This window comes from Scyliorhinus canicula, chromosome 4 (assembly GCF_902713615.1).
Source record: "Scyliorhinus canicula chromosome 4, sScyCan1.1, whole genome shotgun sequence".
Taxonomy (NCBI): Eukaryota; Metazoa; Chordata; class Chondrichthyes; order Carcharhiniformes; family Scyliorhinidae; genus Scyliorhinus; species Scyliorhinus canicula.
The window spans coordinates 120954528-120966207 of record NC_052149.1 but is presented as its reverse complement, the minus strand read 5'-3'; the positions used below and the strand labels follow the sequence as shown (position 1 = coordinate 120966207).

General features: G+C 43.8%; 1 protein-coding gene across 1 annotated transcript in view; it reads right to left on the bottom strand.

Annotated features, from left to right (window-relative positions):
* Positions 1 to 354: 354 nt before the first annotated feature.
* imp3 (IMP U3 small nucleolar ribonucleoprotein 3) overlaps positions 355 to 11680 on the bottom strand; it is a 322483-nt gene continuing 311157 nt past the window's right edge. Inside the window, exons 6-7 of the mRNA XM_038795137.1 lie at positions 3388 to 3460; positions 355 to 1466 (exon numbers count right to left, since the gene is read on the bottom strand). Coding sequence (XP_038651065.1) covers positions 1440 to 1466; positions 3388 to 3460 — 100 coding nt within the window. The 3' untranslated portion in view covers positions 355 to 1439. The remainder of the gene's footprint in view (positions 1467 to 3387; positions 3461 to 11680) is intronic.

The following is an 11680-nucleotide window of genomic DNA, read 5'->3' as shown; positions in this document are numbered from 1 at the left end:
CCAAAACAAATAAAATGACGGACAATGTTCTCTTCTTATCATCTAAATGTAAACTTTTAATGAACTGGCCACTTTGTTTGGTGAGACCTTGAGCTGCTATCCTGCTAAACAACCCAATGCCTCACTACTTCCTGATTCTAGTTCTGTTTTGGACCATCTGGGTATTGTCTCTGAGGTTTAGCAATCGGGTTGTTTCTGCCAATGGCTGTAACCAGCATTCTATAAATTCACCTTCTTATTCAACTCCTGTAATGTTAAAAAAAGCACTACCATCCTTTTCCGCAGTCATCAACCCTGAACCTGCCTTTACTACAGAGAGGCCTTCTGTTTACAAAAGAAAACCATAGTCGAATGGAAAATTTGAAAGAGTTCGAATTTATTTACTTCAAAATACAGTAATACCATCAGTAAATGATGTTACCCGTTGCTAACTCCAGCTTGTAGACCTCAAACATTGTAGTTTCAAAAAAATAAAGAGCTCAGACTGGTTTGCACATTATCCTTTACAAATCCAGTATTATAACATTCAGTACCTACCAATATTTCATTTCCCCCAAAAATAACACTACTGATTCAGGGTTCTGGGAACTGTGCTTAAAGTGAAATTAATCTATTCTTCTGAAGAAGAATATTCAAATTTTGGGACAGGAGTGATTTTTCAGTCCGCTGAAGATCAAAGATAACAGGTGGCTGGTTCGATTTGGTTTTGAGTGTATGGAATTCATCTTCAGCAAACCCTCTAGGACAAGGCTGCTGTTTATCAACTGATTGTGCAATGGCTTCAAATAGAATTCTCTGCGTTGTTACAAAAGAAAAGTAGACTTTGGTGCTTTATTTTGAATTTGCGTGCATATTTGGATTGATCTAGGAGATAGGGGGTGGAGAGTGCATCTTCCTACGGCCCTGTACATACAGCTTACTTCCAAAATGTATTCAGAACTGCATCAGATTAATAATAGGCCTGCAATAATCTCAGTATCAGATCAGTACGGAGCTTATGGTGGGCTTAAGGAATAGTGTAGAGTAACTGAAGTCCAGTTAAAGCCCCATCAATTTAGTACCACAGTGGCGATAGCGCAGGCAATGAGTACACTATACATTGGGCTATTGCTTCTTGGGATCACAGAGCAAATACATTTATTTTGACACAAATTATACCAAAGCTGGTAAAATAACCTAATATAACTATTTAGTGAGAGTTGACCATGTTGGAAAATTCTAATATAGTTTGCATTGTCAAAGTAGGACGATGGAAATAAAATTGACATTTGTTATGGACTGATTATGACCAATCAGGACTTAATTAATTGGTTGTTCCATCATTAGAGCCTTGAGATATAGTCTGAAGTTAGGATGTTTCAGCAATGGCGATTGCAGTCAGTAGGTCACCAAAGACGATATTCTGTCGACTTAAGCCAAGTCAGCACAAAAACATGGAACTAGACAACCAGGTCAAAGTCATCTCTCTGAGGAGAAAAAAAAATAAATTTAATGCACATTTTTCAGTCTGTTGCACCGATCAATAAATGTACATTTCAAAGATTTGACAGCTTAATTTAAAACTATTTTCTTGATTTTGAGAAAATCTTGCATATGCACAGGATATCAAGCTAATGTTTTCAGTGTGTCCCTTCCTCAGAACCACAAGTTTAAACATACAACCAGACTTTCTCCTCAAAACTCACTTCTTTGACCCTTCCTAAAACATTTATTTTGCTCAATGTCCATTTAGCAGCACCTTTGAGAAGTGCCTCAGGATGTTTGTCCAGGTTAAAAGCTTTATTAATTCAATTTCCAAGAATCACCCTTTCTATTTTCATCACAGGATGTTTTCAGCCCCAGGCTTTATTTAAGAAAGTAGCAGTATTTATATCGCATCATCATGGCCAAACAGCCAATTAAATACTGTTTGAAGTGCAGTCAATGTTGTTATGCGAGAAAAACAAAAGCTAATATGCTCACAGCCAGATCTCACACACAGCGAGTGAGTTAAATGACAGGTTAATTTGCTTTGGTGAAATTAGTTGAGGCAGGAATGTTTGCCATTATACAAGGAGAAATCCCTGCTCCTCTTTAAATACTGCCAGATATTATTTTATGTTCAACTGAAAAATGTGTTTTGGTTCTCCGTTTAACATCTTATCTGACAAATGAAATCTCAAACAGCGGACCACTTCCTCAGAACTGCATTGACATGTCAGCATTGATTCTGTGCTCAGATCTTGGTTTGGGCTTGAACCTTTGGTTCAAAGAGGAGTGCTACCAATGAATTAATAATAATCGGCTGGCTATTCAACTGCAGACAGCATTATAGTTGAGCCCAATTTTGTCTTCGATTAACGACTACAATCACATCCCACTTTAACTTGAGGTCAAAGAAGCCAAATTAGTGTTTCCAACACTGCCCTCCTGAATCTCAATTAAGTCAACATCGAACACTTTCACCATGTGTCCCATCCCCCTCTCTATGACCAAGTTCCACAGCAATCACAGTTTAAGTTACTCTACCTAAGTCATCATTGCTAACTGGCAGGCCTAGTGTTGAGCTCCAGCCAAAGAATCAGATTTAAACTGGTAATCAAGAATTACTTATCACATGATATGACTTGTGACATAAAGTGCAAGTCCAATGTTAACTCTGCTTCTTTTTTCACAGACTGGCTGAGTAAATCCACCATTTTCTGCTTTCATTTCAGATTCTGGATTAGCTTCAAGTACCAGGCTAAAGCAGACAATTATAATCCACCCAAAAAACACCTTTATTCATATTTGTTCAGGGATGCGGTCATTGCTGGCAAGACCACCATCTATTGCCCACTCCTAATTCCCCTTAAGAGGGCAGTGATGTGTGCCTTCTTGAACGACTGAAGTGCATGTGCTGTAGGACACCCACAGTGCTGTTCGAAAGGGAGTTCCAGAATTTTGACCCAGCGGCAGTGAAAGCACAATATATTTTCCAAGTCAGGATGGTAACTTGCAGGTTATGGTGTTCCCATGTGTCTGTTGCCCTGGTCCTGCTAGGTGGTTTTGTGATTTTGGAAGGTGCTGCCAAAGAAACCATTGTGAGTTTCTGCAGTGCACCTGGACAATGGTACACAGTGCTGCTACAGTGCGTCAGTGGTGGAGAGATTAAGTGGTTACGGTGGTGGATGGCGTGTTGATCAAGCAGGCTGCTTTTTCCTAGATGGTGTCAAGCTTCTTGAATGTTGTTGATGCTGCATTAATCCAGACAAGTGAAGAGTATTCCATCACACTCCTGACTTGTGCTTTGCAGATGATGGTCTAACCTTGGGCAGATCTTCCCCAATAAATTAAGCGCACAAGTCAATCAGGAAGAAAAAGTGTGCATTAGATTATCAAGCAAATTGTTAAGAATATAATTCTTACCTCTTCATTGTATTCCATTACATGCTGTTTGATTTTCGAGGAGTCCACCCAGGTTACATAGTCTTCCGTATTCCTGTAGGTTTTGGTATAAAAATATACATATTAATACAGATATTCAAAATGTATTTAGACTGCCTTGTACTGAGGTTGATTAATGCACACAGCCTTTTATCCACCATAACCAGTATTATCCTATGCCACATATTGACATGTTTATCCTGTCACCAGCAGAAAGGAGAAAAGTGTCTCTCCCACAAACTGATCCACCCACTGTTGATGCCCTTCCCATAATAAACTGGCTTTGAAGCAATTTGACTCTTTCTAGTCTGAGACAAACCAAGTTCAAATTTAAAATGGTTATAAACAATGCATATGTGTAGATAGCTGACATTCTGGGGTTGCTAAGGTGCCAGTTATAGTCTCACCTCACCCAAAAACAACTGATGGTGGAGAAAACCTGAGTCAGGCAGGGGTCAGTCTGGCTGGCACGTTTCTTGCATTCAAGATGGCGCCGAAGCGTGGAAACTCTGCGAGCTCTCCCTCACAGAAGCTCTTCCTACATCTCTTATAACAATACTAACCTTTTAAAACTTAATTCTAAAACTATTGCTATCTCTAACCACGCTCTTTTCATCTTCTCTACTGTTGTAGCACGATACTTCACCTGATGTCTGTGCAGTGTATTTATCTGTGTCCTATGTTTTTCGTGTATGGAACGATTTGCCTGGACTGTACGCACGATAATGCTGTTCACTGAACCTGACAATGACAATAACTCGAAATCTCTGTTTCACTTCATTTCACTTTCACAGTTTTTTTTAGTGATACAGAAGCTCCTTCCAGCTGTTGATATTTAGGAACTCACTGAAAACATACCGTATAACATCAGCTTTTATTATAATTCTTTGACTCACAACCAGACGCCAAACCATGGGAAATTATTGCACTATATCTGCCAGCAAGTGTTATGATTTAGGCTGTCTTCCAACACATGTGCATTCACAGTTATTAGAAAGAAGGCCAATTTTCCTATGAACTAACACCTGCATGTTTATATGTGCTAGAGTGGAATAGACTCTCACAGGATCAATGGTCACTTCTAATTACAGTACGTCATATAGGGAAACAAGCTCTGCTTAACTTGTTAACATTCCCAATGTTTGTAATTTCTAAAAAAAAACTAGATGAAGAGTTAAAACCCAGTCAAAATATAACAAAGTTGAAAAAAAGCATGGGGGAAGACAAGAGACATTAAGAACTGGAATACAGAAAACACACTCCAGGATCTATATTGCAAAAAAAAAGTTGAGACAGAATTCTGAAAGCTCAAAGAACAACAGGCAAGATACAATCTAATAGAAAAACAGAAAATGCTGCAAATACTCGGCACGCCAGGCAGTGGCGAGAAAAACAAATCTAACATTTCAGATCAATGACATGTTATGGAAGAGATTAGATTTCCAGCAGCTGTAGCATTTTGCTTTTTTTGGACAATATATAATTGCTGTGTTTACAGGTGCCTGTAGATGACCGAGTTTGTTCCTTAAGCCTTCATTCGAATGGCAGCTCAAGTCAAATCAGAGCAGATAAAAATGAACCTGTTTTGAGGTGACACATAGTCTTCAGTTCACCACACAAAGATGTATTTTGGAGGGTCATTCTTCTGCATAGATGTGGCATCTTAACAGTAGTGTCCAGTCACACAAATATCAGCAGAAAGGATATCAAACTGGATTGTAATGTGCAAGTTGTAGATATTCCAAAGTATTATTCAGCTACACTTCTCGATAGCACAGTGATTAGCCCTGTTGCTTCACAGCGCCAGGGACCCGGGTTCGGTCACTGTCTGTGCGGAGTCTGCACTTTCTCCCTGTGTCCTCCGGTTTCCTCCCACAAGTCCTGAAAGACGTGCTTGTTAGGTGAATTGGGCATTTTGAATTCTCCCTCTGTGTACCTGAACAGGCGCCTGAGTGTGGCGACTAGGGATTTTCACAGTAACTTTGTTGCAGTGTCAATGTAAGCCTACTTGTGACAATAATAAAGATATATTATCCAGTAAATAATGGTTAACTGTTTCCATTTGGGAACATAAAGGATCAAGTCTGTCTCTCCCTTTCCCTTCATTTGGTCTCCCTGCTGTTCAGACGCATTTATCTTTTAGGGTTCGATTAAACATGCTCCAGCGCTGGCACCTAACCAGCCAGAATATAATGAATCAAACATTATGAGAAATGGTTTGATTTGTGAAAAACATACTACCTGCAAAACACATTTTCCACTCCTAGGAGGGGACACTCCCTTTCTGATGAAATTTATCACACTGCAAAATTAGATTTGTAAATGAGTGACATAAAAACGGAATTGTGTCTTTAAAATATGTTTGTGGTTCGTGTCACATTTAAGAACTGTGGGTGTGGGATCAGTTCAATTTTCCACCTGGGGAGCCAATCACCACATTCTGTCTGGACTGGTACAGTGTCATGGACGGAAACCTCTCCAATGACCTTCCAAATACTTAATCTGCCATCAGTGTCTTAAGGAACTGGCTTATCATGCAAAACAATTTAAATCCTGTAGCAGTTTCGTACATGCCACATTTAAGATGGATTCATTTTATTCTTTTCCAAGTAAAACCAACTTTTAAAGACATAATACCCTTGTCGCACACCCCCAAAGACCTGCATGTCTGCAGCTTAGAGTCTAATAAATAGGCTGATCTCCACAGCTCCCTTTGCCTAGCCTTTAGGAGGCAATGAGGTGACAATACCCACAGTTGATTTACCCTCCTCACTCACCTCACAAAGTTGAGTCATGACTTCCACACAAGTGCCTGTCTATACTGTTGAGCTTAATCGGAGTTAAACAGAAGCAGCCATTTAAACTTGTATCTTCCCACTCTCTGGAATTCCCTATTGAAGTTTCAAAACCACTGCCTGTATCAACTTTTATTTCCCCCACCCACCATGAAAAATCAAAGTTCATGCGTCATCACCTCAGGCAGAAATTGTTCAGTGCCCTCCGAAGCTGGCAACCAAAAACACCAACCTTCCATTAGCTTGAACACACTGACAAGTTTACTACCCCCTCCCTACCTCCTTTCAGGGGCTGGTTTAGCACAGGGCTAAAGAGCTGGCTTTTAAAGGAGACCAAGGCAGGCCAGCAGCACGGTTCAATTCCCGTACCAGCCTCCCCGAACAGGCGCTGGAATGTGGCGACTAGGGGCTTTTCACAGTAACTTCATTTGAAGCCTACTTGTGACAATAAGTGATTTTCATTTCCCGAATCCAGTGGCACAGTATATTCCAGCATGGCTACTTCAAAATTCCAGTCATGGGGGCTGGACATTCATCCGATAGGTGGTATGGGGTAGTTGGTACATTTCCTGGGGAGGTGGGTGCTAACTGGAGTCATGCCCACCACATCCATAAAGAGCTTCAATGCTCTGGAACTTTGTGCCAATCGTAATAATGGCAGCAAAACAAATAATAGCCCCCCCAAACCACACCACACCAAACACATTCTCCATGCCCCACCTGTGTTAACTCATGCCACTTTTCGAGTATGGCGGCGGGCGGGAGTGGGAAGGGTGGGCGATATGTTCCTGGAAGGGAGCTTTGCGAGTTTGAGGAGTTTGGAGGAGAAATTTGGGCTGGTAAGGGGAAATGATTTTAGGTACCTACAGTTGCAGGACTTTCATAGAATTAGAATTTACAGTGCGGAAGGAGGCCATTCGGAAAGAGCACACTACCCAAGGTCAACACCTCCCCCTATCCCAATAACCCAGTAACCCAACCCAACACTAAGGGCAATTTTGGACACCAAGGACAATTTATCATGGCCAATCCACCTAACCTGCACATCTTTGGACTGTGGGAGGAAACCGGAGCACCCGGAGGAAACCCACACACACACTGGGAGGATGTGCAGACTCCACACAGACAGTGACCCAAGCCGGAATCAAACCTGGGACCCTGGAGCTGTGAAGCCATTGTGCTATCCACAATGTCCCATCTTTCCCACGCCTCCCGCCAATGGGGATCCAAGACAGTATAGTCTCTAGGGGGGGAAGAAGGGGAGGGTAGAGTCTCTGGTATTTATAAGGTGCTCATGAGGGAGGAAGGGCCCCAGATGGAGGAACTGAAACTTAAATGGGAGGAGGAGCTAGGCGGGGAAATGGAGGACGGGCTGTGGGCAAAGGCACCGAGTAGGGTAAATTCGACCGCGACATGTGCCAGGCTCGGGCTGATTCAATTTAAGGTCGTTCACCGGGCCCATATGACGGTGGCTCGGATGAGCAAATTCTTTGGGATAGAGGACAAATGCGCTAGGTGCGCGGGAGGACCAGCGAACCAAGTTCACATGTTTTGGGCATGCCCTAAGCTTAGGGGGTACTGGGAGGGATTTGCGGGAGTCATGTCCCGGGTGCTAAAAACAAGGGTGGCGATGGGTCCAGGGGTGGCAATTTTTGGGGTTTCGGAAGACCCGGGAGTCCAGGGGGAGAAAGAGGCCGATGTTTTGGCCTTTGCTTCCCTGATAGCCCGGTGACAAATACTATTGGCGTGGAGGGACTCAAAGCCCCCAAAGACTGAGTTGTGGCTTGCGGACATGTCGAGTTTCCTGGGTATGGAAAAAATTAAGTTCGCCTCGAGGGGATCTGTACAGGGGTTCGCCCAGAGGTGGCAACCATTTATTGACTTCTTTGCGGGAGAGTGAGCGTCAGCAGGGGGTTTGGGGGGGTGGGGGGGGGGGGGGGGTAGAGTAGAGTAGGAGGGATAAAATGGCGGATAGTACTGGTGGGAGAGGAGCGGGCTTGTGCAGTATGTTACGATTGAAGTATTGAAAGTACATGGATGTTTGCACATTTTTGCCTTTTTTGCTTTCTTTCTGTTGATGTCTGCAACTGTTTACAAAGCCAAAAACTACCTCGATAAAATTGTTTATTAAAAAAAAACTCATGCCACTTTATCCCACCCATATCCACCCATCCCTCATGGCCCCTCATACTTCCAAGCCAAGCTGTGCCCTTCCACCCAACTCCAATAGCCCATCATATCCTCCATTCCAAGCTATGCCCCTCCACCCACCCCTTGGCCCGCATACCCTCCATACCAAGCTACAGTGCCCACATTTCCATTTGCCTACCATGTACTCTGTTCAGAACCAATTCACCCCATTGTTACAATAGATATATGAAAACTCTTTTTGAAAATCTGTTCAGAAGCTTCTACTTCTTAAAAAAAACTAATTTCACTGCAGTCCTATAAACGTGTCAATCAACAGGCCCTTTAAAATACCAATAACAGAAATTACAAGCACTTAACACCTCTCTATCTTGTGATATATTCTGTCAATTATACAAACAAGAAATAAAGCAATTTTATTTCCGGGGTGCAGCTGTTTCAGCACGCTACTGGATATTTGGGTTCTCAGCCAAAAATGCACAATGAGGCTTTTATCACCAGTGCGGGTTTAGGAGTGGGGCAGTGTGATAGAGTGGGCTACGAGTGGGGCAGTGTGATAGAGTGGGCTACCAGTGGGGCAGCACGGTAGCACAGTGGTTAGCACAATCGCTTCACAGCTCTAGGGTCCCAGGTTCGATTCCCGGCTTGGGTCACTGTGCGGATTCTGCACGTTCTCCCCGTGTGTGTGTGGGTTTCCTCTGGGTGCTCCAGTTTCCTCCCACAGTCCAAAAATGTGCAGATTAGGTCAATTGGCCATGCTAAATTGCCCATAGTGTCCAAAAAAGGTTAGGTAGGGAGACGGGGATAGGGTGGAGGTGTATAAACAGGGCGGAGATGTGGGCATAGGTAGGGTGCTCTTTCTAAGGGCCGGTGCAGACTCGATGGGCCAAATGGCCTTCTTCTGCACTGTAAATTCTATAAGAGCCAGCCATGGGGTCGGCAATTCTGGAATCGGGTGCCAGCCACCATTTCTTTTTAACCCCCATGGTATCGCCCCGGCGCTATGAAAATCCATCCCGTGGTTACCAAATCCCTCCATGGACATCTTAACTTAGTGACTTCTTACGTCTTATGTCCATGTGAACATTCTCCAACATAACACTGTTTTTTCCCCACTAGCCCTTTCCCTGCAACATTGGCATTTGTTCAAGTGTAACATACCAAACATGTGGAACTGTTGACCAAGTTCCAACCTCCCTCCCTGCTTTAAATCACTCTTCTCTAAATTGTTCACTTGGGCAATGCCTTTCTGAAAATCTCCATTCCCTCCACATTAGTTGTCCATCACACTACCATTCTCCTTACTCTAAAGGGTCCTAAGAAATTTTTCTGCATTGAAGCATATCGTGTAAATGAATAATGGATCATTAACTTCATAACTAACTGCCAGAAGTGAGTGAGTCACCCAAACAGAACAGCTTGGGAACGATAACAAAGTTGGGTATCTTTCACACAACTACTGCTACCACCCACTCACTATCTACTGAATGTGACACACTCAGCACAAAATAACAGCAACCAGAAAATAGTGAGAAGAAATATTTTTACCCACAGAATCCATTATCTGACAGTTTGGAAAGGCACTGTCGGTCTTGCCTGCACCCTAAAGATAGCTTTGCATAATCTTCCCAGTCAGAAACAAAGCTGGGATTTCTCTTGGGCCTGAACTATTCATCCTGATTTTTTTCCTATACGCCACAAATGATCATGCAGTTTATGGATTGTAAAATTGTAAGTTTGGCAGTAAAAGGCAGGAAGGGGGTTATGTTCGTGCTTCAAATTTTTGTGCGACATCCGATCTCCTAGATGGGTTCTGGCCTCTAAGCAGCCTCCTTCAGCTGGAAGGGTAAATTAGTGAACTACTGACTACTGCTCAGCTTCAAGACAATAAGTTCCTCTATACTCAGGGAGCCAGAGGGAAGTTTTGCTGTGGGAAACTGCAGCTTGTACCAGGCACTGAAACATAAAACAAACTGGTTCAAATATCAAGGAATGCTGGGACATGAGCCCAGGGCCTAAAGTCAGTAAACTTGAAAACTTTCTTCAGACTCTCCTCGCCTAGGATCCACTGGGGTGGGGTTTGTCAGAACACACAAAATACAGGTATTGGATATACCTTACATTATAGCAAAGTTGTGCTGATTGAGGTGAAGGGGGGTGGGAAGTTAGGACTGAGCAAATAAACAATGTTCCCTTTACTGAGACCAGGATTCAAATCCAGCATAGATTCCAGAATAGAAACTCCCTCTGCCTGCTGGCTGGAAGGATACCATAAGAAATGAGGGTAGACCATTTCATTCAGCCCGTTGTTGCACATGGGCCCATACCATGATACTGGTGTAAATAGACAATGTCACTTAGAAAGGAGGAGAGTGTGTATGAGAGGGTTACATCACAGAATGGAATTGGGAGGGTACTCTGCTATAAATGTCACCTTCTGGACTTGTCTTGGTTTTCTCAAAACTTGCTATAATTCACCTGGCTGTGTTTAATGCTTACACCAGGTACTTACAGTCAAGAACATCCAATTTCAAAAGTGTTTGATAGAGTTGAGTGGGGGTACCTGTGGGAGGTGCTGGAGCGGTTCGGATATGGGGAGCGATTCATCAAATGGGTGAGGCTGCTCTACGCGGCTCCGATGGCGAGTGTAGTTACAAATGGAAGGAGATCGGAGTACTTTAGGCTCTACCGTGGGACCAGGCAGGGGTGCCCCCTGTCCCCCTTGCTCTTTGCACTGGCGATTGAACCTCTGGCTATGGCGTTGAGGGAGTCAGGGAGATGGAGGGGTCTGGTGCGGGGTGGGGAGGAACATCGGGTATCGCTGTATGCGGACGACCTACTGTTGTATGTGGCGGACCCAGAAGGGGGAATGCCGGGGGTGATGGAGCTGTTGGCGGAATTTGGGGGCTTCTCGGGCTATAAGTTAAATTTAGGCAAGAGCGTGGTATTTGTAGTACACCCGGGAGATCAGGAGGGGGGAATTGGGAGGCTCCCGTTTAAGAGGGCAGTGAAGAGTTTCAGATATCTGGGGGTGCAGGTGGCCAGGAGTTGGGGGACTCTCCATAAGCTTAATTTTACCAGGCTGGTGGAGCAGATGGAGGAGGAATTTAAAAGGTGGGACATGGTGCCGCTATCGTTGGCGGGTAGAGTGCCGTCCGTCAAAATGACGGTTCTCCCGAGGTTCTTGTTCCTCTTCCAGTGTTTGCCCATCTTTATCCCTAGGGCCTTTTTTAGAAGGGTGACCAGCAGCATCATGGGTTTTGTTTGGGCGCATGGGACCCCGAGGGTGAAGAGGGTCTTCTTGGAGCGGGGTAGAGATTGGGGGGGGGGGG